Source organism: Thermobia domestica, chromosome 18, assembly GCF_964235325.1.
Source record: "Thermobia domestica chromosome 18, izTheDome1.hap1.1, whole genome shotgun sequence".
NCBI classification, from domain to species: Eukaryota; Metazoa; Arthropoda; class Insecta; order Zygentoma; family Lepismatidae; genus Thermobia; species Thermobia domestica.
In genome coordinates, this window is record NC_137471.1 from 73,431,855 (window position 1) to 73,459,517 (window position 27,663).

The 27,663-nt window shown below is 35.6% G+C and overlaps 1 protein-coding gene across 1 annotated transcript in view; it reads right to left on the minus strand.

The window, feature by feature from the left end:
- The window catches only part of LOC145676021 (glutathione S-transferase 1-1-like), a 245,294-nt gene that overhangs the window by 21,460 nt on the left and 196,171 nt on the right, over positions 1 to 27,663 (minus strand). Inside the window, exon 3 of the mRNA XM_081746864.1 lies at positions 26,689 to 26,830. Coding sequence (XP_081602990.1) covers positions 26,689 to 26,830 — 142 coding nt within the window. The remainder of the gene's footprint in view (positions 1 to 26,688; positions 26,831 to 27,663) is intronic.

A 27,663-nucleotide genomic window follows, 5' to 3' on the forward strand; every position in this document is an offset into this window, starting at 1 on the left:
TTCCTGAGATTTTGCTGATACCTTTGAAAAATTTGACTGCGATTTAGTTGTAGTGTTTACAATAAACAAAAATAAAGAAGGTACAAAATCGAAATGTACTTGCGATCATTCTGTTTATGATTGTTGACCAGCAAGCAGCGGAACAAGAAAAAAAAAATGATATTTATTTATTTGCTTATTTATTTGCACACTGCAACATGAAATCGACCATCATTTGTTCTAAATTTCCTGAAGCTCCTCAAAATGAATGAAAGATTCGATGCCATGACAAAAACAAATGACATCCAAATCTGTCTGGTCTCAACAACGAAATGTCTATCCATACCTTCGCCTAGAATAAGTTAGAAACAATAAAGAGTACCTTTATCTGGTACTTTATTTATTTATTTATTTATTTATTTTCAAAAAGTTATTTTCGAAAATGGTCAAGTTTTCTTCCTTCCTCCCCACTTTTTTTTTTTTTTTTTTTTTTTTTTTTTACATGCTGAAACACACAACAGTAAAAGAAGTTCTCAAAGAGTTTCTCAGAAACGAAGGTTACGTAGTTGTGCAATATACGCGCAGAGATAAATTTAATATCAACAGCTTGGGAATTACGACGTTGCTTCAATGCATAAAACTTTTAAGATAGACATAAGCTTGTCCGAACTTTGAACGCCGTCTGGATTTGTACCCGGACTTGTAGTATGGACCAAACAACTAACAGTTATTCATTCCCATTTAAGTCTTACTAGTTATTTACAAGGAAATTTGGTTTGTTGTGCGTTGGATCAATGTTTAGCATCCCTTTCAGCACTGGGTCATTATGAGATGTGAACCGGGACGTGGACCGCTATATGAGACGGAATTAGAGTTACAACTGTTCCGTTTTGGGTGGGATTAACCAGGAATTCTGTGTCTTGTCCCGGAGTTCGTGTGTGTGTGTGTGTGTGTGTGTGTGTGTGTTCACCGAGACGGATCAAGTCCGGGGATCAAATCTTCCGTTTCTTGAATAATAAATATACGATACACGTTGGTTACAAGGAAAGAATTTAGCTGAGGTGACGAATAAGTTCCTTTTCTTCTTTGGACTGGCATCTGGAGTATTGACAGGAATGTCAGAGAAGGAAATTGCCGCAATCCACCAATGTTTTCGCCGTGTGGCTGGATGGCTTTTTTTGGTGGAGTTCAACCTGGTTCACGTCTTGCCCGTACAATGCTGGAGTTTCGTGCTGGTATATTTCAGTCAGAACATGTAGTATGCACCATTGATTTTGACGTTTCGCTCTACCTTTTGGAGACACAGTTTGCTTCCGTACGAGAAAACGGCCACAATCATGAACCTTTTTGGGAAACTCTCTCTGTATGTGATGGCATGAACTTTAACACAGGTCTGTGAGGTAAATTTACGCTTCATCAAGGGTAAGAACAAACTTCCACCGATCACTCTTGAGAAGGCATTCATACAGACTTCTGCAGTTCCTTTTTCGCTCAGCCAAAATGAACGGTTTCAGGGTGTGTACAGACAATGCTCTTGCTAACGCTGTGAGGCATAAATCCATGTGAATGGCATGGTTGATTGTCGCCTATGATGTGCAGCATTTGATTAATGCTGTGTATGATGATTTTCAGAGGTCGCCATGCGCTGAACCACATACAATACCAACGGAGTCCTCTTCACGGGAGGCCGGTTTCTAGCTGCTTATGTCGGTGTAGGAGATTGAGGTCTTTGTGCCGTATATTTCCGTATAATACGATTCATAGTTGTACGATCTACACGAAAATACTCAATTTACACATTTCTTTAATGCGTGACGCCTACAATTTAGGCGTCTGAAAGGGCCACAATAAATCCCATCCAGAACATCTTCAGTTTCGGTGGCATCAGACTAAATTCGCCCACACTGCTCTACTGCGTGACTAACGAGAGTTTTTCCGTGGCCGAGTTACTGTTGTTTCTCTCGTGACTATCTCACGGTGATGGGTTGCGTATGCGCGGTACAATTGCATATTGAATTCAGCTCAATATAACAAAATCAACTCTGTATCGAAAGTGCCTTCCTTCCCCCGCCCTTAGAACTGAAATTTTCAAAAGTCTTGGAGCGTAATTTTATGAGTTTATATACCAATTTCATCGTCCTAACTTGAAGAGCTCGTGAGGTACTCTATTTTTCGCATAAATTTTGAGTTCCCCTGTATTTCCCATGAAGATGCATATTTTAATCAAAGCAACATAGAAACGGAGTTCGAGGCAGGTGATAGTTATATTCCACAGTCCATTTCAAATCTTTTAGCCGGTTTCGCATGATGGAATCCTATTTTAAGTCACTTCTATTTTATGTACTAAATGAGATGAAAAACATAAAAATATTGCAGTGTCAAAATTATCGAAAAACATCAAAATATCGATATCTCGGTCAGAAAAATTTTGACAATTTATACTTCGGTATTTGAAAATATCGATCAATCGATGGAAATATCGCACAACCCTATTCGATTCTCGTATATAAAACGAGATAAGAAGCACCTTAAAATTCAAATCAAGTCGAAATGAGAAATTTCTTGAGTCTCGCGGACAAAACTACTTGATGTAATTCTTATGTCTCAAACACTGTTTTAATGCTACACGATTCGTAGTAGAAAAAGTATAAACTGAAAAAATGATTGTACAAACATAATAAAGAGCATTTATCAACGTTTAAAGATTCGCAAGTCATTACAAAATAAAATTAAATAACAGACCTAAATAAAGTTTTTAAAGTGCTGTTACATTACACTCTTTGTGAACCTCTAGTAACGCGAAAGGATTCTGGTAACTTGTAGATGATTTTGTTTTAAATCGGAGCATAAATTTTGAACATAAATTTACATAACGAGACGAGAGGACAATTTTTTTTTTTTTAGAAGAATCGAGACGAGATGGATTTTTTGAGAATCAAGACGAAACGAGAAGAAACATATCTCCTGTCTCGTCTCGTCTCATGGCCACAACTAGTTACATATTGAAGCTGGAAACACTTAACAGAATGCACTGATGTTTAAAATACCGATGGCGAAACATTTCCAGAATTGGAAATTTCACTTTCCGAATTTCGAAAAATTCCGGCAAAAAGAAAATTCCGGATTTCTGAAAAAATCCGGATTTCGGAAAATATCCGGAATTTTTCCGAAATCCAGGTTTTTCCAAATTCCGGATTTTTCCGAAATCCGGAAGTTTTCTAAATTACGGAATTTTTCCCTATTCATGATTTTTTTCTGAAATTCGAAGTTTTTTCGATTTTACTTTCCAGATTCCGGAAAGAAAAAATTTCGGAACTAGGCATCCCTAGTTTAAAACATGATGCAGAATGTTAAGTATAAATTTTAAGAATATATCTCTTGGTTTCTTCTTAAATTAATTGGTTCTTAAATTTAAAAAAAAAAGTTTTAAAAATTAATAAAATAACCGCATAAGTGAAAATGGTCCATATTTCCAAAATATTCTTTGGTAGAGAAAAAGTAATCCTACATATGATGTGTATCCGTGTCGCTTTATAATCACATGCATATGTGAGTGTATATACCTACGCATTTATATTGTACTACTGTACATTACTGAATAGGCATTTGTATGCATAAACAGTAAATGCAAGCCTCAGTTATCAAAAGATTTTATTATTGCTTACATTTTGATATCACAAGTAGAGTAGAGGGGAAAGAATAACACAGGACTGTGACGAACTGAAAATCGCTATGCTCTGCTGATACAATGTGGATTTTTTTTTAAATTCTTGCTAGTCAAGACATTTCTCGTTTTCTTTTTTAAAAAAATCTCTCTGGCAGAGTATTGTAAAGGCAAAATATCGTTTGCACCAATATGCATAAAGGTAACTCTCTCTCTTTTCTAGTTAAGCTATATCTCGAGAATATGAGCAATAATTTCTTTGCGTTGCGAATTGGTGTGCACGTGTTTCTCGGTATGTTTCTTAATCAGTGAAGCCATGGATAATAAAATCTCTGAAATCTTTATTATTTGCTCACGTCGATAAGACGTGGAAACAGTTTTTTTTTTAATGACTCACAGGATATAGCTAATCAATGCGCTGGCCTTTGCTTATAGCCACAGCTCTTAGTAGGAATATTACAGGAATTGCACATTCTTCGGATATAATTTTGTTTCCCACTCCTCCTCCAAAAAACGTATACTGTCTGGTGTTTTCTTTCCACTCACTGCCTAGTTAATTGTCGTTTCATTTAATCTAGATGTGAAACATTTTATAGTTACTGGTGTTTTAATTTAGGCAAATAATCTGCACATAGCACCTTTCGCTAACGAGTTTGGTTTACCATCCATCCGGTAGACAAAAAAAAAAAAAAATCGCACGAACTACTAGATGTATCATCATCGATTTTAGCCAGAAAATCGACAGTTTGGAATCGAGTTTGTTTATGGAGATGATCTATACAATTGATCCCAAGATATGGACAATCCAAAATCGATTCTCCATGTATTTCTATCGAAGTAATTCTGGATATCATCCTTGCTGGATAGACAACCCACAGTGCTGTTCGGATTAGCAGGTTAGTATGACTCTTAGGATGAAAGTACTGATCTGTTCATGGGACAAAACACAAAAAAGAAACTGAATGAATGCCTCTGTATTCGATAAATCTAAAAATGAAAATGAAATGAAATAGACCTATTTTAGTTTAACGTCCCACGATTATGCCCATTAGGTTAAGGAAGATGGATGATTAAGTCAAAAGAATGATTATGAAAGAATTGGTGGAATGAGAATGTGGAAGGAAACGAGACTGTACCTGAAAACCACGATGTTGTCCATCACAAACTTACATGGTCGTGGATCGAACAAGGGACTCCATGCACCAGAGGTAAGTCCTCTACTACGGGGTCATTGTGTCTATATAAAGTATGGATGGAAAATGCAATTCCCTCTGTACAGAACTGTGGGAATTGTGATGAATCTAGGCTCATTTTTGGGGGGTCAGTCTCCGAAAGAGATTTTAGAATTTTGTAAACAGAAGTGTACAAAGATAAGGATTACGTATGCACTATTTAGGCCGACCTGGCTCTAACACAGTACAGAAAATCTGGACCACAACGCAGATTGTAGTTCTCTTGTCGTGGCAGGAGTAGCTCCAGGAAAGACGCCTGTAGCCGCAATCTAGGATTTTCCTTCTAAATCCGTTCGATCTTTTTCTTCGTCTAGTTGAGGTCTAAGACTTAGGTGAACTACTGTTATTCACGAGAACCGAGAAATTTATCGTCTTACGTCGATTCTCGTCACGAAAATTATATGTTTTCTTTCTTGAAAGAAAATGCGACAAGCATGGATTTTTTTTTAAGGTGTAGTAGCAAACAACCACTTGTTCAGTGAGTCACCACTGAACGCTATAAGAGAAGAGGGCAAAGCAGTGTTACCTTAGGCAATGTGAAATGCCTCTCTTGTCTTATTTTCGAGATGGGACGAACGATTTCTCGCCTCATGGGCAAAATTACTACTGGTGGCGGGCAAGGGGCTCTGAAAGTGTCTAGGAGAAACATTGGTTGTAAATAGATCTCGAAGAACATAGTTTTGGCTAACGCGGGAGCTTTTTGGATCCAATTAACCACGTTACGCAAAGTATTCCTGTACCTATTTTGATCAACATTCACTCCTGTACACCATGCAAGGAAATCGTCATCATCATCATCATCATCGTCGTAAGTATTCTACCATTATTGTCAGAGGCCACATGCCGCAAACTCGAAAGACTTCATGCGGTGTCTTCCCATTTGGGCTCTTTTCGTTTCGCCTACTGACCTAAGTACCGATTTACAATATTATCTTTATTTCACCTAAGGTGTAGGTGGATTGGATATTCTCGTTTCGCCTACACATAATCGACTACGAATATTTAGGACCCGAGAGAATTTCCTTAAGGTTTGAGGGTTAGGTTTTTAGAAGGTTTTGAGAGCTCTAATGTTGAGGATATTTGGGTTCAAATCAGGGATAACATTAAAATTTCAACAAGAGAAAAATTGGAGCACAAGGAAATAAGTAGGAACAAATCATAGTTCGACCAGGAATGCACCAAACTAACGGAGAAGGGAAACTACACTAAACTGCGCTGGTTACAAAATCCGAACGATATAACTACACTAAACTTCGTTGACATCATACGGGAAACTTCCAAAATGTTTAGAAGAGAGAAATGCAATTTTTTGAAAGCTTAAATTATTGAACTTGAAGATAATACTAAAAGAAAAAAATCTAGAGATGTTCAAGGGTATCAACGAATTTAAGAAACAGTATCAACCTCGCGCGTATAAATTAAACAGAGACGACGAAAGAATTCTTACTGATACAGATAGCATCTTGAATAGATAGAAAAATATCTTTGACGATTTTCTTAACACACAGCCAAAAACTATTCTTCGTGGCGAAAGGGAAATGCACAGCAGTACGATAAATTTCAGAGGCTATCCGAACAGAAGTAGAGATTGCTATAAAGAAACTAAAGAAACACAAATCTCCGGGTGTAGACTAAATTCTGGCTGAGTTAATTTTAGCTAAAGGGGAAAATTGTGGAACAAGATACACAAACTCATTCTCCTTATCTGGAACAAGGAGGAATTACTACAAGAATGGAAAGAGTCAATCATTGTTCCAATTCACAAGAAAGGCGACAAAGTGGATTGTAATAATTTTCAAGGCATTTCTCTTGTGTCAACATCAATAAAATCCTCTCAAACCTTTTATTAACAAGATTGATCCAATACGCGGATGAAATTATTGGAGATTATCAGCTTGGGTTTAGACAAAATCAATCAACTATGGACCAGATATTTACCATTCGACAAATACTCGAAAAGAAAGGGGAGTACAATACCCTAGTACATCAATTACTTATTGATTTTAGAAAGGTTTACGGTTCTATTACGAGCAAGAGTAAAAGTGAGGGGGAACGCAGGGGGCGCCGTCCCCCCACCTCCAAAAAATGTACGGTGTACCTCCAGTTTCTAAGAAATTACAATGGGCAAAAATAGGAAGGTGGCGGCGTGTCGTCATGCCGCTACCTACCGTCCCCCTACCTTTTCAGATCCATTTTTACCCCTGATTAGGAGATAAATATTGTACCTAATATTATTACCCCTGATTAGGAGATAACTTTCAAATCTTGCATAATTTGGAATACCAAAAAACGCTAGTTAGATTAATTAAAATGTGTTTAAACGAATCCCAAAGTAAAGTCTGAGTAGGAAGATTCTTGTCCTCAAACTTCCTCGTCGAGAATGGCCTAAAACAAGGAGATGCGTTGTCGATATTATTATTCAACGTTACTCTAATTAAAGGAATATCAAAGATACCAACCAGGGCCTAGAGCTGAATGGTATTCATCAGGTTATGGCGTATGCTGATGTAAATCTGATAGGACAGGATAGAAGAACAATAGAAGTAAATGCAGAGGCATTATTAAATGCTTTGAAGGTTTAGAAGTAAATGCAGAAAAATTAAATACATGGAAGTTCACTGGGATCGTAATACTGCAAATTATGGATGCGTCGAAATATAAAATAATATTTTCGATAAAGTGGATACTTTCAAGTATCTAGGATCAATATTAACAGACGAAAATCACATCCACGAAGAAATTAAATGTCGACTGAAAACAGGGAAGTCACGTTATTATTCAGTTCAAAATCTTTTGTCGACGCGAATTCTGCCGAGGAATTTGAAGCTCAGAATATTTAGAACGATAATCATGCCTGTTGTTCTGTATTGTTGCGAAATATAGTCGCTTACTTTAAGGGAAGAACGCAAACTAAAAATATTTGAGAATAAAATCCTGAGGCGAATATTCGGACTCAAGGGGAACGGCAATCGGGAATGGTGGACACTTCATAACGAGGAACTGCATAATTTTCACCCTTTACCAAACATTGTTAAGGTCATCGAGCCTAAGAGGCTCAGGTGGGCAGGTCATGTAGCAAGAATAAAAGAAAGCAGGAGTGTTTTCAAAGTTTTGACTGGAAATCAATCGGTAAACGTGCATTAGGAAGACCTAGACGCAGATGGAAGGGCAATATTAAGATTAATCTCGCAGAAATAGGAGTACAAAGTAGAAACTGGCTTCAGTTGGGTAAGGGCAGAAATCGTTGGAGAGGTTTCATGAACGCGACATTGAACCTTCAAGTTCTATAGGCCATGGTAAAAGATATTTTGTGAAATATAACGGAAATTTAGACGGTTTATGTTTTGTCTGTATGTAGACAGATAAAACACATCACAACTGATACATATGCACAGAAAACATATCTTGGCAATACAAGTAGTTGATGGAGAAAAATGGTCCCAATAAATTCCTTCAAATTGGAAGCATTTCATGTCAGTGAAATAAAAAAAAAATCACTGGTAGTAATTAGTCTTTGAAAAAGACGAAATTCGTTGGTTTAAGTTCTGTCCCTTTTAGCCCCTACTCTACGATTTCGAATATTTCCCTTGTTTATCTTCATTTTTAACATTCCCGCGCAAATAGCACCTTGCGTGTGTATCTTCACTCCTCTCATTTTCATACTTTCATTCTCACCATCGTGATTAATCCGATTGGGTAGAAAAGCGTGATTAACTAAGCAAACTCACGACAATCACAACGCTGAACACATATTTCAGACTTTGACCGTTTCGGGTTTTGAAAACGCTCCTGTACACTATAAGTCATTACTCGACACCTTGTATATCACAAAGCCATTAACAAATCGTATATAATAACTTCCTTTAAGGGTCTTCACTACAGCGAAATTAAACGACCGCTAATTTTAGTGTTTTTCTGTAATATCTTCAAAACAAATAAAAATATTTGAAGAGTAGAAACGTAGTGAACTAGACAATACGATTTTGCATGTGACACCGTTATAACAACTCACCTATCTGCTTTCGATTTGCAACTGTAGATAGATTTAGCATTTTTTGCGGGTTCTGTAAATAGCGGCATACCAAAAGCAGATAGGTGAATTGTGATAAAGGTATCACATGCAAAATCGTATTGTCTAGTTCACTACGTTTCTGCTTTTCGAATATTTTTATTTGTTTTGAAGATATTACAAAAACAACTCTACAATAAGCGGTAGTTTAATTTCGATGTAGTGAAGACCCTTAACTAATAGGTAAAAACTTGTCGTGTGCCTTATTGAAATTTTGGGTTGCAAGCGGAGCGAGCAAGAAAATTTTTAACAAGTGTATTTCTTTACAAACCGACAACAATATTGATTTAATAGGACTCTAATTCTGTTAGGGGGAGCCGCGTCGTTTACTTTTTACGACACCTTTTCCTTCTTCTTGCTCGTTCGGCGCCCCCTTGCTATCAGCGCCCGGGACAACCGCCCCGCTCGCCCCCCTAGGCTACGGCTCTGATGATGACCAAGCATGCTGTTTCTTCTTTTTCCTATTATCTTCATGCCTGTCATCCTTCATTAGCTTCCTTTAGTACGTCTTCATTCCTTTTCTTTTCGGTCACATTTCAAATGCTTCCAGCTTGGGATATTTCAGCTTTTCTCAGTGTCCACGTCTCTGATCCGTAAAGAACCACACTCCATACCAAGCTCTTAATAAATCATTTTACGAACATCCAACGACACGTTTCTTGATGTTAGCAGTACTCTTTTCCTATTGAACTATGTAGTATTAAACCTGTATTATTCTGCACCCGAAAAGACGATAAGTAATTGTCTATTACTGCCACTTACATTCTTAGAAAATCTGAAAGAACTAGGTTATTTTTATAAGAAAATGAAAATGTAAAATTAAATCTTTATTCTACATAAATAGTTTCTCTCTTAAACATGTATAGTTATGTTAAGAAAGTGTACAAATATTAATCAATTTATGAAGTTTTGGAGGAGTCCTGATCTTGAAAACACATCAGAATGGAAATTTTCATACGTCAGAATTTTTAACAGTTCATTTTTCAAAATAGGATTTATAAATTAACAATAACAAATCCCTTTTTTAAAATATCAACAATCAAATAGTTGCTAAGAAATAAGTTTCTCATATCCGTGTGGTGTATGGTGGCAATGCGTACGGGTGACTATCTTTTATTTCCCCGTTTTTATTTTTCTAGTGGCGTTGAGGCTAAAAATGCTACTAGGAATAGATTTCAGGACAATATATATTAGGACATTATATATTAGGACTAGCATGAATTTTCGTTAATATGCTAGTCTGTAACTTGGCTGTTAAGACTTAGGGGCAACAGAGGGAACGGGAACAGCGCCCTGGAATAAATCCCTCTATGAAAAGGAAAGCTTCTACGGTTGTTTACCTTAATGGTATCTTCCACAGGTTCCTTTCCCCTTTGTAATTTGCAGGCCATGGGCGCTGAGGGTCTAATACAATCAATTGACATCTTCTCAGGCCCGGTAAATTCCCGAATGATGTCTAGATAGTTAAGTTAATTAGTATACGACGTTCAACTATGATCAATGTTATTTGCACTAAGCAGTTATCTTCACATTCTTCCTTTAGTATTCCTGAATGTGTTATTTGATAATAATAATAATAATAATAATAAATGTATTTTAAAGATGGAACAATTTATTCCTGTCAGCAACTTTTGTTTCTAATAGATTCATGTAACTCATAAGGTACAAAATCGAAAGTAGTTTTCTAATTTTTAAAAGTTCTATTTCGTTAGCAATTTTGTTTCCTTTTGACACAACTATAGGTAGAGGTCTGCACATATATTAACAATAATTTATCTGAGGAGCAAAATATTTGCCGGAACGGCTATAATGCAAATGTCTAAAGAGTCAATTTGTTGCTGAGGTACAGAATATATAAGCAAAATATTTTCCGGGCCGGCGTTACGGTCCAACTAAACCACTGGATATAAAATATCGTACCCTCATCTGCAGACAATGAGATGCACAATACGATTGAATTGTACAAATTTATTAACAATTGACGTTGTTAATACACGAGGCTCGAGAAGTCCTTAACCATTTCTGGGAAGGAGCACTTGAATCTAAATGAAGTGTTTATAATATCAAAGAAGAAACCGTAAATCAATGAAATCAAAGCAGTTCGACATGACCACCCTTCATATCCAAGCAGAGTTGTCATGTCTCTGCAGTTGGACCTAAACACACACTGCAACATTGCTGAGGAAATTGTACTTATGCACCGATGCCAAAATGCATTCACGCAGGTGCTCCAATCTTCACCATGCACACCTTTGCACGGGAGATTGGGATTCGATTCCCGGCGGGAGCTCATGTGGTTCAAATTCAAAGTTAAGTAATTAGTAGGTTCACGTCTCACATGACCTGCCTACTGAATGTGAAACTAAAATCTCGTACGACAACAACTAGGCTACGTTGCACTTTGGTTTTCTGTTGTACTTAGCACATTAGGCAATCGTGCAGCGAATTATTCTTTTTGTTGCGAATTTTTTATATTTTTCGATATTTTGATGTCCGCTATTCCAATACTTTTTTGTATTTTTTTACTTTTAGTATCGATTAATGAAACATTTTTTGATATTTTAATATTTTTGATATTTTGTATTCAATATTTTGATATTACAACATTTCTTTGACATTTTATTTTTTTAGATTTTTGATATTCGATGTTTCCTTTTAAAATGCTGGATTTCATCAAGAGGTCAAGTCATTTTAAAAATGAAAAAAGAAACTATAATATCGTTAAATAATGCATTTGTACGATCAAAACTGGAATATGAGATCTTTCTATCAATGTCGAAAATATGAAATAAAGTTCAAAATAAATTACTAACATGTACTTTTGAAAAGATTTTTTTTTTACTTGAAAATAGAATGTTTCTACAGCGAGAATATTATATCTGAAAAAAATTAATTGATAACAGAGAAAAAAACATTAAGTAAAGCAGCATATTAAGTAAACTCATTTTTTATTATCTTCAACAAAACCTGAGGGTTAGACATGTTTTTTATATGCATGCCTGATAAGAGAATAAATGTAAATAAAAATTCTTTATTGTATAACTTATATGATGTGTGTAGTGAAATGGATTGTACGTGCTTGAATATAATTTAATTCTAAGTTATTAAGATCTTAAGCTTGTAAGAGTTTTCAGTTATCAATTGATAAATTGTGGAATGTTTTTGTATGTTATAAGGTCATATTTGTTATAGTTTCATGCTACTAAGAATAATTAATATATATTTGGTGTTGTACAGGGTCTTCCAAAAGTCCTGCAAAAAAGTGAAAAGCTGTAACTTTGTAACCATTTATTGTATTTGTACAAAACTTTTAGTGGACTTGTAAGAAAGTCTGAAATTTTGTTTCCAAGCATTTTTTCAACACCAAACCGCCAGCTGAGCACCATTTACGTCCAAACATTGCTGAAGTCTTTTCGGGAATCCAAGAATGGCATTTCACTTCTTATGTCACAGTCTTCTTCCGTCACTTCCTGTACAAGTTTCAACTTGTAAGGCTTTGCCTTTATTGTCTTACGAACGATATTGTGTAGCGTTGTCATTGGCACTTGCAGCTCCAACAATCTGCGTTTCAACGATTTCTTTGGACTTCGCAACATGCTTTCCTGCACGAACTGAATCACATCAACACTGGTTGTTGGCCTTCCGCTACGAGGCAAGTCCAAGACACTTCCCGTAGCTAGGAACTTATCGTACCATCTCTTGATACTTGAACCTGCAGGTGGTTGTTTCTGATATTTTTGTCGGAATTTTCTTCTCACCAAAACACTAGACTTTAACTCACAAAACCACGCCACACACTGCGCTTTCTCTTTAGTAGACGCCATCTTTGTCAGTCACGTAATTTGCGGTTGTGACGTCAACGTTTACAACCGCTCATTGTTCCCAACAAAAATTTTAACATTTTCACTAAACATTACAAACAAAATACAAAATTGTAAGTAGTACTTTCAAAGTTACAGCTTTTTACTTTTTTGCAGGACTTTTGGAAGACTTTGTATATAATTTGATATTACATAAAATGTTGTACTTTGTAATTGCCATGGGATCTTAAATGGAAACATTATTATTATTATTATTATTATTATTATTATTATTATTATTATTATTATTATTATTATTATTATTATTATTATTATTATTATTATTATTATTATTATTATAACCGTTCTTCGCACGGGGAGAATATGTTTCATTTTGGAAATAAAGGGCACCAACACTGTCACCAATCAACTTAGGGACCCCAAAAACTATTAATTCGACACTAATATCGGTCATTTTTAATTATTTTTACATGTCATCATCCCGCCTTAGAAGTACTAATGAGGACTGAATTTGGATTTAAACGACATCGGAAGTATCACCGTTCATCTCAGCGACCCCCAAAAACTATGGATTCGACACTAATATTGTTCATTTTCGACCATTTTTATATATCTCTCCCCTCCCCTAAGTTACACTTTCAAAGTGAAATAATAAAAACCATCCTAGGCCAGAATCTCATCTATGTTGAAAATTTGATCGAGATTGGTCGAGTGGCTCAAGAGTTATTAAGTTACAAACACAGTCACTTTCATTTTTATATGTATATTATTGCTATTATTATTATTAGTAGTAGTAGTTATTATTGTAATAATAATAATAATAATAATAATAATAATAATAATAATAATAATAATAATAATAATATAGCAGTGGAAGAAAAAGTTTGTTAAAGTTTTAGCGAGTTTTCTTCCCTTATTTTATAGGCACAAAACTTAAATTTTTACTTATGTATAATTTTGTCCGCAAGACAAGGAGTACCTGTTCAAATCTGAGACGAGATAAAAAAAAATTGTCAATTCTTGTCTCGTTTTCGAGGCAAGGAGAGAAATTTTACGTGTCTCACGGCCAATAGTAGTTCAACCAAATCTTAAAATCTCAAATACTGTTTAAAGTATTACATGATTTGCAGTATAAAAAAACTATAAATCGATAATGTGATACAACGAACACAATGAAAAGCATTTATTAATGATTTAAGATATGCAACACAATGCACTTCTATAATAAATTTGATTTAAATGTTGTGACATCACATTCTTCATTAATCTTTTGTGACGCGGAAAGGTTATGATCACCTCTAGATGTAATTAATTTTTTTTTTTTTTTAAATCAGGACATGAATTTTGTACATAAATTTACGTATCTAACGAGACAAAAACAAAATCGAGACGAGAAAGCATTGTTCGAGAATCGAGGCGAGACGAGAAAGAATTATTCGAGAATCGAGGCGAGATGAGGAAAAATTATTCGACATACCTAATAAAGACGACAAAGAATTATTCGAGACGAGACGGGACGAGAAAGAATTATTCAAAAATCGAGACTCAGTGGTAGAGCGTTCACCTCTGGTGCATGGAATTTTTGGTTTAATCCCAGCTTGTGCCAAATGGACTTTATGGTGGACAAACACCGTGTGCATAGGGTTTTCTCGTGATTCTCCCATTTCCTCCCACTTTCTTTTTTTTACCATTTCATTCACTTCTCATCATCACCATCTTCTTTAGTTCACACAGCATAAGCGTGGGACATAAAACTCAAAGCTCTTACTTCAGTTCATGTTGCAATACAAAGCATGCTCGAACTTACTTGGTCATTGCCCTGAACCTCATACAGGCATATAGTATATCTAAATTTATTTACATGAAATTGGCAACATGAACAAAATTGGAAGCTGTGTGGAAACGATATTTGAAAAGATCTTTAAACTAAAGTAAAAAAAACTGTAGGCGCAAGATTTCGAATCACAGCGGAGACACATCATACATGTAATGTAAAACAGGAAGTATGTTTTGGATGCTGATCAAAGAGAGCGAAAAGAACACACAAAAAATTAACTGCTTAATTTAGTTTTTTCTTTTAAATCATCTTCATTGAAAACACACTGGCACACACGCTAAAACACACACACATATATATATACATACTCACTGACAATTTCTCCACCTCCCTTGTAAGAATGGGAGCAGGTGAATGAATCCCACTTGTGTGTACTTGTATAGAAGCTTCGTATGTTACATGTGAATGTGTGTGGTAGCTCAAAGGCACTTACATGAAAGGCGGTCTTGTGCAGTCTTCTGTTGTAAGGGACCATATATATATTTATATATAATGAATGACAAAGTGGTACTACTTTCTCTGGCAAATGTAGTGTTCTTGGAGCATTTTCATGAGTTGGCATTCGTCCTTCTCGTTGGTATAATGCTTAGCGCGTGCTCCTTTGATGCACATGGTGCCGGGTTCGATTCTCGATGAGAGCATATTAAACGACATATTTTGGAATCCATCTTGAAGCTCTCTCTAAGCTCAACCTTATTATCTTTAATTTTAGTGAATAATTTAAAAACAATAAAAATACAAAAAAAAAAAAAATACAGAACGTGAACAAGATATACAGAGTGTTCAAAAAAATGTCACAATATTTTGAGAACAGATCCCTCCCATCAAAGTAAGAAACAGGGTTCATATGAACCTGTGCTCAAAAATGGATAGTTTCGGAGTTATAGGGTGCCGAAACCGTGAAATAAGTGAACTTCAGAATCTCATAGCTTCACTACTATGTGAGCTATCGTAGCTGATTCAAGACATCACTGAGGAACTGGTATGTGAACTATCCAAATATCCATGTTTAAGAATGCTCCATTATTTACACCAAATTTTTAGAGTTGTAAGTGAAGAGTGATCAAGTACTCCCAAACAGCCTGTCTAAAACTGATTGTGCATGTACCGGAGGTTCTGAAACATGGATATTTTGGATAGTTCACACACTAGTTTCTCAGTGATGTCTTGACCCGACTACAATCGGTCCTATAGTAGTGGAACTATGGACCTTTAAAGTTCTTTTTTTTATTTTTTTTTCATGTTCTCGGCACCCCATAACTACGAAACTTTGCACTTTCGACCATGGGACCATATGAACTTTCTTTTATGTGAGGAATTTATCCCCAAAATATTGTGTACATTATTTTTTTTAAATAAACTAGTATTGAAGTAGTATGAACTAGTGCTGTAAATGAACTAGATCTTCGAGACCTGTAAATTTGAGTTTTCAGTTTATACTATTATAATTGTTGTCCATTCAAATTACTGTACAAGAGGTCTTGAAAACAATCATTAATTTATATAGTAGGATTATGCTGATACTAGAAGAGATCGTTTCATCCCTATTGAAGTGAATTCCTACCGCAGGGTATAGAACCCCTTTTACCAAACCAATCATGCTCAATATGATTGCACGACAGCAAATCTTCCACTGAAGAAAGCTTCTATTTGGTTTAGCCTGATCCAGTGTAGCCCACTCGTTCTTACATACTTCCCAGAATCACTCAAGTATTGTGAATCGGCGTTTTGCGATATTTATTTTAATAGGTTCCAAAGGTACGATACAAAGGTCCATGTGTGATACATCTGGCGATTTAACAGGGATGTGTCTAAATGGGACAACCTTGATACCTGTTTCCTGTTTAATTTGATCCATAAAGACCACTGCTGTTTTGGCGGTGGAACTTCTGGCCTTGTCCTAGAAAATGTATGGTTTCACGGTCTCATTGGTTCAAATGGATTTCTCGGAAAACCGAAATCAATTTTTGAAAAAGTTTAAATTTTAAAAAAAATCAATTTTCGGTTTCGCTTTTCAAACCCGATTTTCAATTTCAGTTTTGAAAATCGATTTGCGGTATCGGTTTTCAAAACCGAAATTCGATTTTTTGTTTCCTTTCTTCACTGTGCAAATGTTACTTAAAATGAATGGGAAGGAAAACAATTTTAAAAAGTGGGAATATAAAATGAAATGAAATCTTTGAGTTTTACGTCCCACGGTTATGCCGGTTAGGCTAAAGGAGACGGTGATTATGAGAGATGAGTGAAATGGTGGGATGAAGAAAGTGGGAGGAAACGGGACAACCCCGAGAAAACCCACGAGCACGGTGTTTGTCCACCACAAAGTTCACTTGGCGGGGGCTGGGATCGAACCCAGGACCCCAAGCACCAGAGGTGAACGCTCTACCACTGAGCCACCGTGCCCCCCTTAAAAAGTGGGAATAATGAGCATAAACAGAAATAATACACTCGCATGTTTGAACGTATTTAATTTGTGATACAAAGTTGACATATTGTAAAATGTTCTGTAACACACAAATAAGTTACATACATAAGTATGGTATAGGCATTCCTTAAGTAAATTGCGGCTATGAGGCTCACCTCCAGTGCGCGAGAGGCCTGGTTTGAGTCCCGAGCTTAGTACATTAGTATATAGTGACATAAGATTGTACTTCCACTGTCACAATAGGGCCAGAAAAGAAACAAATCCAAAATTCTGACTTGAATATGGATTATCTGGTTGACAGTCACATACTTGCTCCTGCTTCTCATTGAGCAATGGTAATCCTTTGCTGTCAGACCCTTGTTTTGTCAACGAAATTCAAGACATAACTTATTCAGATGAGACACAAAGTAAAACATCTATATTTTCGAGACGAGACTCGAGTTGAGACAACCTTTCCTTGAGACGAGTCGAGACAGCCTTAAATCACGACTCGTCTCGTGTGAATCCCTAACTGGTGCTCATGAGGATTTACTACCTACTTATAATACTATTGCTCACACGGGCTTACTGTCTACTTATAGGACTGGAGCTCACATGGGCTTACTATCTACTTATAGGAGTCGTGCTATAGCACGGCCAACAAAAGATGGTCTCTGATGTTTCTTACCATATGCGGTGGGACATTGCAGCCCCTACTTTGATACCAGTGTTACCAACCACGATCACTCTCCCTTATACCATTAATTAAATTGCCACTAGAGTTGCACCGAAAAAAACCTTGACACGCGAGTAGTGGGAATGTCACTGTGAGCTGTCAGAGACGTTCTCTTACTGGACGCACTATAACACGGGCTTGCTATCTACTTATAAGACTTGGTTTACATTGACTCACTATTTACTTACAGAACTCGTCCTAATATGGGATTATTATCTAGTTATAGGACTGGTGCTCATGCGGGATTAGAAGAAGAACGGGCAAAGGCGAATAAGCCGCGCAAAGAGAATAATGTTAATAATTCCTGAATTACATACGCTAGCACGCCAAGCGAGAAGTATATGAAAAGCAAGGAGGGTGACTTTCATTTGTCAGCGCAAAATGTTGTTCTGCTCGTGGCATGGAACACATGGTGTGAGGAAAGCGAAAAAATGCGTGTTGGGAAAAGCAAGGTAAGATCTTATATATCAAAATACTATTAATTCACATATCAATAACTTTTTTTGTTTGTCTTGTAAGTTACATGAACTTATAACCCCTCTGGTCGTAAACACTACTATGTTGTTAATAAGAATCAGTAGTTTTATGAAAAAAAAATGGACTTAGCCGGGATAGATATTCACTTTGCATGGATATTTTAACACTTCTTAAGAGAGGAAAAAACAGAGGAAAATAAATTACTTAAAATTGAGAAAAATAAAAGTTTCTTTTGAAAGTTCTATGCTTTGTATACAAAGAAAGAAGGCTTTAAGTACCAAAACATGGTATACAAAGATGGTATACATGGATATAAGAAACAAAAACATGGGTGGAATAGGTATTTTCACAACCACAAACAAATCAGAGGAGGTTCTTCCCACAAAGGGCAACACAATGATAAACAAAATTTACAATATAAAGAAATTTCCAAGCAATTGATAGCAAATAGAACTAACAAATAATAGGATCGTATCTAGCGCTGAACATGGTCAATTAATAACAGTGGTGCCCTATTGTAGTATATCAAGTTCACTCATTCGACTGTACTTTTTTTATTTGCCCGTAAGAAGATGCAGGATAGGCTTTTGAATGGTGCTACACCTAGCTCACATGGAACATTTACAGACACCAGTTGGATTAATGATGATGCGTTCCAAGTTTGCTTAAAATTTTTTGTCGAAAAAGTACGGCCAACAAATGAGGAAAAGGCGCTTCTTCTGGACAGTCTAGAGGCTCACAAACATTATCCAGCTTTCCAATATGCCTCTGTAAATAATGTAATTTTTCGGTCCTTTCTTCCTCATATACGTAACCTACTTTGTGAATTATAGTCATTGGACTTGTCTGCATTTTGTTCGCTAAAGAAGTATTTTGACAAGTATTAAACATTTTTCAAACATGATGCCTGATCGAATCATTAGTCAATGACATCTACAGCATCTTTATACCAGCTAATGTGAAATAGCGTCTGTTCATAATGCAATTTCTGGATTTACTAAAGCAGGTATTTGGCTTTTTAATTGCAACACATACTGAAACAGATTTTGCTCCCTTAACAATACATCATAATTTGTCAGAAAATGCAGAAAATTTGCGTCCAAAACAAGGAATGTGCCAATCGTCTACACTCTCTATGGATTTTTGTATTCCTTCAGCTTCATTGGCAAATTTAAGTTCGATAGTATGGAAGGAGTATAGTCATTCAGGGATGACCGACAGTTGGGGAATACCGACACTTCTAAACTCAAAGCGCTGTCAATTCTACCTGGAAATGAAGGAGTTGGCGTAATCAGTACTAAGTGAAACTGCGAGGTGTATGGAATATATATCTGTAAAAGTTTAAAAATGAGTAGAATAATTTGACGAGAAAGGTCTAAGTTTATGAGGTAAGGTGTAAGAGATATGTGAGAAGTGAAGGGTCACTGTAAAATTTGAGTATGTTTTTTTAAGCTCTTGTTTAGAAGTAAAGGTTGTATTGTTCAGCACTCATGGTGGACAACATAAAGCTGAAAGTTATGCAATCACAGGTAGTTGGTTCATCAGTGTGCAGTGTTTCTAACTTGCAAAAAATATAGTTAAGTGCAACGTATACATTCGGGGTACTTTCGACACTCACATTTGGGGCACTTTCGGCAGATGCTTCCGCCCCCCCTTTCGTTGTGATTTTTAACAACTATATATATCAAAAATTCTACATTAGTATTAACATATAGAAAATAAAATATCTGCATCCTTTTTTCCATTGCATGAGATGCTCCTGAAATTTGAACAAAATATCAGTAGTCATAGAGGCCGTAAAGAATGCAATGCTACTTGCTACTGCTTCAAGAGCTTTTCAAATCCCTCGGATACAATACGTGACAGGTTATTGAAAGATAACTGCAAGAAACATTTTGGTGAACATAAAACATTTACTGAAGAAGAAGAACACGCACTAGAAGAAAAGTTAATTATATTAGACGGTTATGGGTTCATCCAAGAAAATGAGATGTGGTACTGTAAAGCGAAAGACAATAGTGCCAGACTTTTAACATCTGCACAGAAAAATAGTAAGATAGAAAAATCAAAAGGTAGTGACACATAAAAGAATGTACAGCCATAAAAATGTTGCAAAACACAGTAATAAAAATGAGAAAACTCAAAAACAAAATTATTGTGCTATCTGCCGAGGTTAGTTTACGGCAAAAACACTTCCGCTGATTGAGTTCAATGTACAAAATATTTTCATCGGTTTATCGAGGACTGTGTTCTTCATCCAGACGATCCCTTCTTTGTGAGTCAACAATGTGAAATCTCAGACCAATGTGAGTACAATGTTTACTCTTTCCTGTATATAAGCTAACACTAATATTTTAAACTATAATCACAGTTTTGGTAACATGTGATTAACATAAATTAACAAATACTTTATCATGAAGTACAGAATTTTTCTGCTCTCTGCACTAGCTCACCTTTAGTACATTATTTTTTAAAAGAAATTCTTGTTTCATATATTTCTTGTAACTGAACAAATTTTATGATTATTCTTTTTCTCATTTGTGACTCAGTGACATTTTTTTAATATTTTCCGGATCTGTAAATAAAGGTATTCTACATTCCTAAACTTATAGATTCCCATGTTTTTTTTAAAGTCCATGAACTACTTTACGAACAGTAATATGCGTTGTGGAATTATTAGTGACACTATCATAGTACGTAAGTTTTTAATGTTGATGTCGGTATTACCACAACAACCTGTCGGTCTTCCCCATGGAGCTGGGGAAGACCGACACTTCTTCATCGTTCATTTCAATTGTGCCTCCGCAGCAACACATTGCTTTTGTGTAACATGTATTGTATCTGTCAACAAGCTGAAATAGTATACTTAATTATGGGCTATAATTCGCTTCTTTAATAATTCATTACAATCTTTTAATAGCGTTAATGTTCTTAGGGTGTCGGTATTGCCCCAAATGACCATAAGTGCATCTCATTTTGGAATTTCTCAACCAGAAAGAAACATTCCAGTTAGTTGTCGTTGCATTCCTATTGATTAATCAGGCCTACACAAAAGACTTCACCTTTCGACATCAGGCCTTTGGCAAAACCGGAGGAAGGAAGAGAGGAATTCGAAAGGGCAGAATATGTCAACCGTCAGAGGTTCTTACTTCTACTTCTATCAGGACAGTTCGAAACATGAAAAATTTCAAGAGACGAGGCAACAATATTAAGAAAAATATACATTGTTTACATATTCTGACCAAGCAAAGCACAAGAAAGTGACTAACAACAAGAATAAAGACTCTTACTGTTTTGTTTGTGCAGAGAGATGTGGTGACATTTCTTTTGGTGACTGGATCCAATGCGTCGATTATGAAGCATGGGCACATGAAGGATGTATATACAAAAATTGGCTTTGGGAGTTGTACTATTTTTGTGATCTGTATCATGATATATCGAAATGAAAGTGCAGGTTAGCTCACTGAAATCAGTGTTATCTTTCGACCGAAGCACCAAGTTGATACAAGATACGAATAATCCACAGATAGTGGACAGGATCTAATAGTAACAATCAATATATTGTGTTTGTGCTACAATAATTTTTCAATTGTATTACATTAAAACGAAGTATGTTATGGAGGAATGTATTTTTTGTTACATTTCCTCAGTCTTCATAAAGTTTTAGCTCATCATAAAGCATTATTCACGTTGCCCGGTCGTTCAAGTCGCACCTAGTAAGAGCAATGTCTAAAGGAGTAGCCCTGTCAATATTTAGTTGATAGTTTTCTTACTTATTGAGCAATTATAGCAAATACATGAACTTATCCGCTTTATGGTGATCAAGCTCATATAGCTTATTATCTTCTTAAAGAACTCGTGCTCACACGGGCTTGAGAGAGAGAGATCCGCGCTCGCGAGTTTGAGCAGCTCTACCTCGGATTCGATAAAACTCGATTGAACTATCGTATGGGTTCGTTATGCTTAACATGGCTCGTTGTCGATTATTGAACTTGAGTTCGGTTGAGTCCAAGTTCCGAACTCGTAAGATAAAACATATGTGATAAGTCTTATCTGGACTGGTTTCTTGATAAATTTTCAGGAAAATGGGGTGAATGATTCTCAGTTCAGTCTGTTTAGTAAAGGCAAAAGAAACTAAACGAAAAAAAAAATTAAAAAAAAACAACAAGCTTAAAGTTTATGCTTCGTGTGGGAGGAGTCAGTCTTAACATTCTTTGAGAATAGTTCCCAGATCTCTCCTTGTCGCGCGCGCGCGCGCCACGGAGAAAAGATAGGCATCCTTGGCATATGTCCAGGTTAGTATGTAGCAGCATCACTATAGGTAGTTCTCGCTAGCAAGAACTCCAGAAATACGTGATTTTTGACCATCATGGAATAACGCATCCGGGGGGAACTCAGGCAAGCAGGCAGACACACATACCAACACCAATTAGGTTGATAAACCTTGCCAAGTTTTCACAAAAATCCACATAAGATACACAGACACATACATACATGTATGTCATATGCATATGGCAGCTGGTACTCTTCTTTTAACTCCCTCCCCTCACAAAAAAAAAATAGTAATGTTAGAAGGTGCCAACCCTGAACAGGAAGTTTAGCTTTCCTACCGACGACAGATCAGCCCACAGAATGATGTAAAGATATGAACCCACTGCATGTAATAATTATGTAATAGACTGACTGCGAGATCTTCTACACTCATTTTTTGTTTTTAATTTATTACTGTTCAATGATTCCGTTCCCATCTAAATTATATATAAAATGTCATGTCCAAAATAGCTGCGGAACCCATATTTAAAATACACGAAAATACATCTGATGTTCAGAATTATTGAACCATTGGTTTTAATAATAATAATAATAATAATAATAATAATAATAATAATAATAATAATAATAATAATAATAATAATAATAATAATAATAATAATAAATCTGTCAGTATTGAGCACCTATATATTAAATTGTTAGGTTTATATGTTTGTCTCCAATCTTTTCGACAATGAGATCTCAAAAACCACAAGTGCTAGAAACATGCCGTTTCCGCCAGTCGATTCCAAATTTTGTATAGATTTTCCAGTTCTAATTGAATACTTAAAAAAACGTGGCCGTAATTTCTTCATTACATTTTAAGGGGTACACTGGCAGTATTGATTTTTTTTTAAATAGCATATCCTACGAGTTATACATTCCAACACGACGTAATTGTATACAGGGATTTGTATATCTTTCAGGCGCTTGTTTCATGACCAAATGATAATGAAAACAGAAGGATAACCATTTCTTCAGGCTAAGATAAATCTTTATTGTTTGGAGTGTTTTGCCCAATGAACACCATATATCACTGACATTATAATTAATTGTGTATGTAATGTATTTACTTATTACATACTGCATGCAAGAAGAAAGAAAACACTGATCATACATGAATCAGAAACTCCAACCGGAAGTAGGCTCACCTCTTTATGGTTCCCCTTGCCGATTTTTATCAAGACGTCTCTCATTTATGTCTATAAAGGGACATGTACAGATGTTGTGAGAAACGACAAAGAGATTCATGCTCATATGTAAATGACGCGCTGTGTAGAGAGCGCAGGTTCAACTAGTTACTTATAACAAATAGCAGCTGTCACGACATATACCAGAATGGCCCAAAACTTCTTGTCGTTTTGACTAAAAATGTTGTACCTGCAAACAGGGTCGGCTCTACCATATGTGTAACACGTGCATTTGCATAGGACGCCAAGTGTCGAGGGGCGACAAAATCTGTCATAACTATATTATTTAAAATAAATATATCTTGTTGGAAACAGACTTAATAATGATGGTAGTTAAATTTACTAAGCTGACCTTCTATTTGAATACCACATTCATAAATCATGTTTAGTTCGCATTAGCGTAAGGTTACATGGACAGTGCGAAAGCAAATGGTCAAACACATCCCAGTATGAATGGCTTGGTTGTTATCAAATACAAGAACTCAATTCTCGAACAGTAGCGAACACTTGTTCCACTTAGTTAGTTATCACAGTTTTGATACGAAAACTAGTCTTGTTTTTACTAGTTTCTCTATTTTTTTTTAGTTTTTTAATAGATGTAGAAAGAAAATCAAGAAATAGAGATAAAAGAGCTAGTTGCACTGGAATTACAAACTGATATATTGAGATTGAAGCTCGATATTGAATTCTATATAAAAAGGGTTACCATCTTTCCTCTGTAGGTGTGTTTGCTTTATCTTTCACTAATATAATAAATTATTATTTAAAGAAAACAGACACAATAAGATTGTATTTGTAGTGTTTAGGCCTTTCTGAGTGCGAGTGTATTTTCCCTCCCTTTCGTTGTTCATAATGGGGTGGAACACCTAAAATCATGGCTTTTAAGATTTGTTCTCTTTCTAGAGAAAGGGAGAGCGGGAAATAATGCCATTGTATGGGGGTGGCAAATTGCCTAGAATAGGTCCTGTCTATAGATTGAAAATGCACGTTTCCTGAACATTTTCATTACCAACAAAGTGTACACCAATACAGTTTAAACAGAAACAAGTAGCAGTGCCATGTGTATACCACGTGAAGGAGTTTGGTTTGTGTGGCGTGTTATTTTCCTCAATTAATATTGAAACAGGCAGTAGTAGTAGATTTAGTTGATAGATTAGAATGCAGACAAAATATGTTATTTCGAAACCCATAATTGGTTATAGAAAAGCCTTCTCGCTATTGATTACCATAGGTATTTACTGTGTATCAAACTGTTAAACCGGAAGTGGCTCATTTTCGCCACTTCTGGTTTGAATAGAGGGTTAAGAAAAATATAATTCTTATAACACTAAATGGATTCCAGAAAAAATTACTTCTCGATGTCTGTTATCCTTTTTCCCAAAAGCTCCTCCGTGGCTAAGCAGTTAGCGTACGCGCCTTTGGCGTGGGAGACCTGGATTCCCTGTGAGAGCTCATGTGGTTCGGATTCCACGTTAATCAGTAGGTCCACGTCTTATATAGCCTCGCTGCTGAATGGGACGTTAAACTCAAAATCAACTCAACCTTTTTGCCAGAAACTTAAAAATATATTCAATACATGTTTCACTAATATAAAAGTTTTAGATCTGAACTGAACTACGGAGATGAACTTTAAACTTTACCATATTTTCTGTAAGTAACTGTGGATAATGCGGAACGGGACAATGAAATTACCATATTTTCTGTAAGTAACTGTGGATAATGCGGAAGGGGACAATGAAATTACCATATTTTCTGTAAGTAACGATGGATAATGCAGAATGGGACAATGAAATTACCATACTTTCTGTAAGTAACTGTGGATAATGCAGAATGAAACAACGAAATTACCATATCTTCTATAAGTAACTGTGGATACTGCAGAATGAGACTATGAAATTACCATATCTTCTGTAAGTAATTGTGGGTAATGCAGAATGAAACAATGAAATTACCATATGTTCTGTAAATAACTGTGGATAATACAGAATGAAACTATTAAATTACTATATCTTCTGTAAGTAACTGTGGATAATGCAGAATGAAATAATGAAATTACCATATCTTTTGTAAGTAACTGTGGATAATGCAGAATGAGACAATGAAATTACCATATTTTCTGTAAATATTTGTGGATAATGCAGAAATGAAATAATGAAATTACCATATCTTCTGTAAGTAACTGTGGATAATGCAGAATGAGACAATGACATTATTCAATCAATATAGTACCAGAGCTAGCCGGATTACAATTTGCATTGTAAAAGAGGGAATATTTAAATATCCCACAAACGATATTGATTTAAGTTGTGGAGGAAAAAACTAGAGTTATTTGGGGTTTTGAACATTTTGTGGGAGGCAGTGATGTAATTTCGGGACTGTCTCAGCTAAGCCGGGACTCCTGGGAGACCTATGCATGATGTATATTGCGAAAAAAAAAAGAAAACACGATATCTGCCCTCTGCAAGCCGCAATTTTGACTATTCTAATAAATAACAAATCGAGCTTGTGTTACCAAAGTCAACCAAAAGTTCGCTAGGTGGCACATTCTAATGATTTAAAAATCAGCAGATAAATAAAAGTTTCCACTTTTTTTTTAATACACAAACTTTTGGGTAAGTTGTACTGGTGTAAGGACAACATTTCATGCAACGCATTTCATATATGATATGATGTAAAATTTCTACAGGGAAAATGTGTGTAACAGAGTTCTGATCAGTGACGATTTCAGAAGACTTCCCCGGGGGGATTTCAAATGGGGATTATTAATAAGGATAACTATAACAACATTTCCGATTCGGAATATTAACCGTCTAATGCATGATCAATTTGTATTCATATGTCTTTATATGCAACCTTATAACCGGTTTAGATTACAATTATAAAGAACAGAACCTTACGGATAATCTTACGATAATATTATTTAAAAATGAGTTTAATTTCTATTAAGAATATGCAATACAAAACTTACAAAATAGTCTATCATGCTCCTGTAAAGTGTTCCTATGTCGAAATACAGCATTCGGTCCACAATTGCACGCTTCTCGATGTCCCGAGGATACAGTCTGTCGTCCGTGGCGTACTTGCTCACCAGGTAGGTCATAATAGCGCGACTGTGAAAAATAAAACAGAGAAAGACATTATATGAAAATGTTTTCTAAAATTATAGGTGCATAGTATGTTAGAAAAGTCCGAAAATTTATAGAAAAAATTTACAACTTTAGTTATTTGCTGCTTCTTAATCGTATTACAGTTTTTTATTTCAGTGATTGATCGGATCACGAACTTCGTGACACGTGATCCGGAAATTATCAGACTTATGACCCACTAGATCCGGTGACTAGAACACATTATGACCTGGCCTAGCTACAACAGACCAGTGATCCGAATACGTTCGGTAACCAACGAAGATCTAGAGACCACGATGCTTGGTCATACACATGGAGAGTTGTAAATCTAATAACATAATTCTAACAAGTATGATTATAATTTGCTTTCTCTGTTTTCACGAAATATGTCCTTTCCTTTCTATCTTCTCACTAAATATATCATTTCCTTTCTCTCTTCTCGCTAAATAGCTATATCATTTCCTTTCTCTCACTTCACAAAATGTATCATTTTCCTTCTCTCCTCTCACTAAAGATATCGTTTCGTTTCTCTCTTCTCACTAAATATATCATTTCCTTTTCTCTTTTTACTAAATACATCATTTTCTTTTTCTCTTCTCACTAAATATGTCATTTTCTTTCTTTCTCCTCACTTAATATATCTCTTTTTCTCTTCTCATTAAATCTATAATTTTTTATCTCTTTTCTCACTATTCTCACTAAATATATATCATTTCCTTTCTTTTTTCTCATTAAATATAAAATTTTCTTTCTCTCTTCTCACTAAACCCCTCTTTCTTCCTTTCACTCTTCAAATTAAATTTATCATTTTCTTCTTT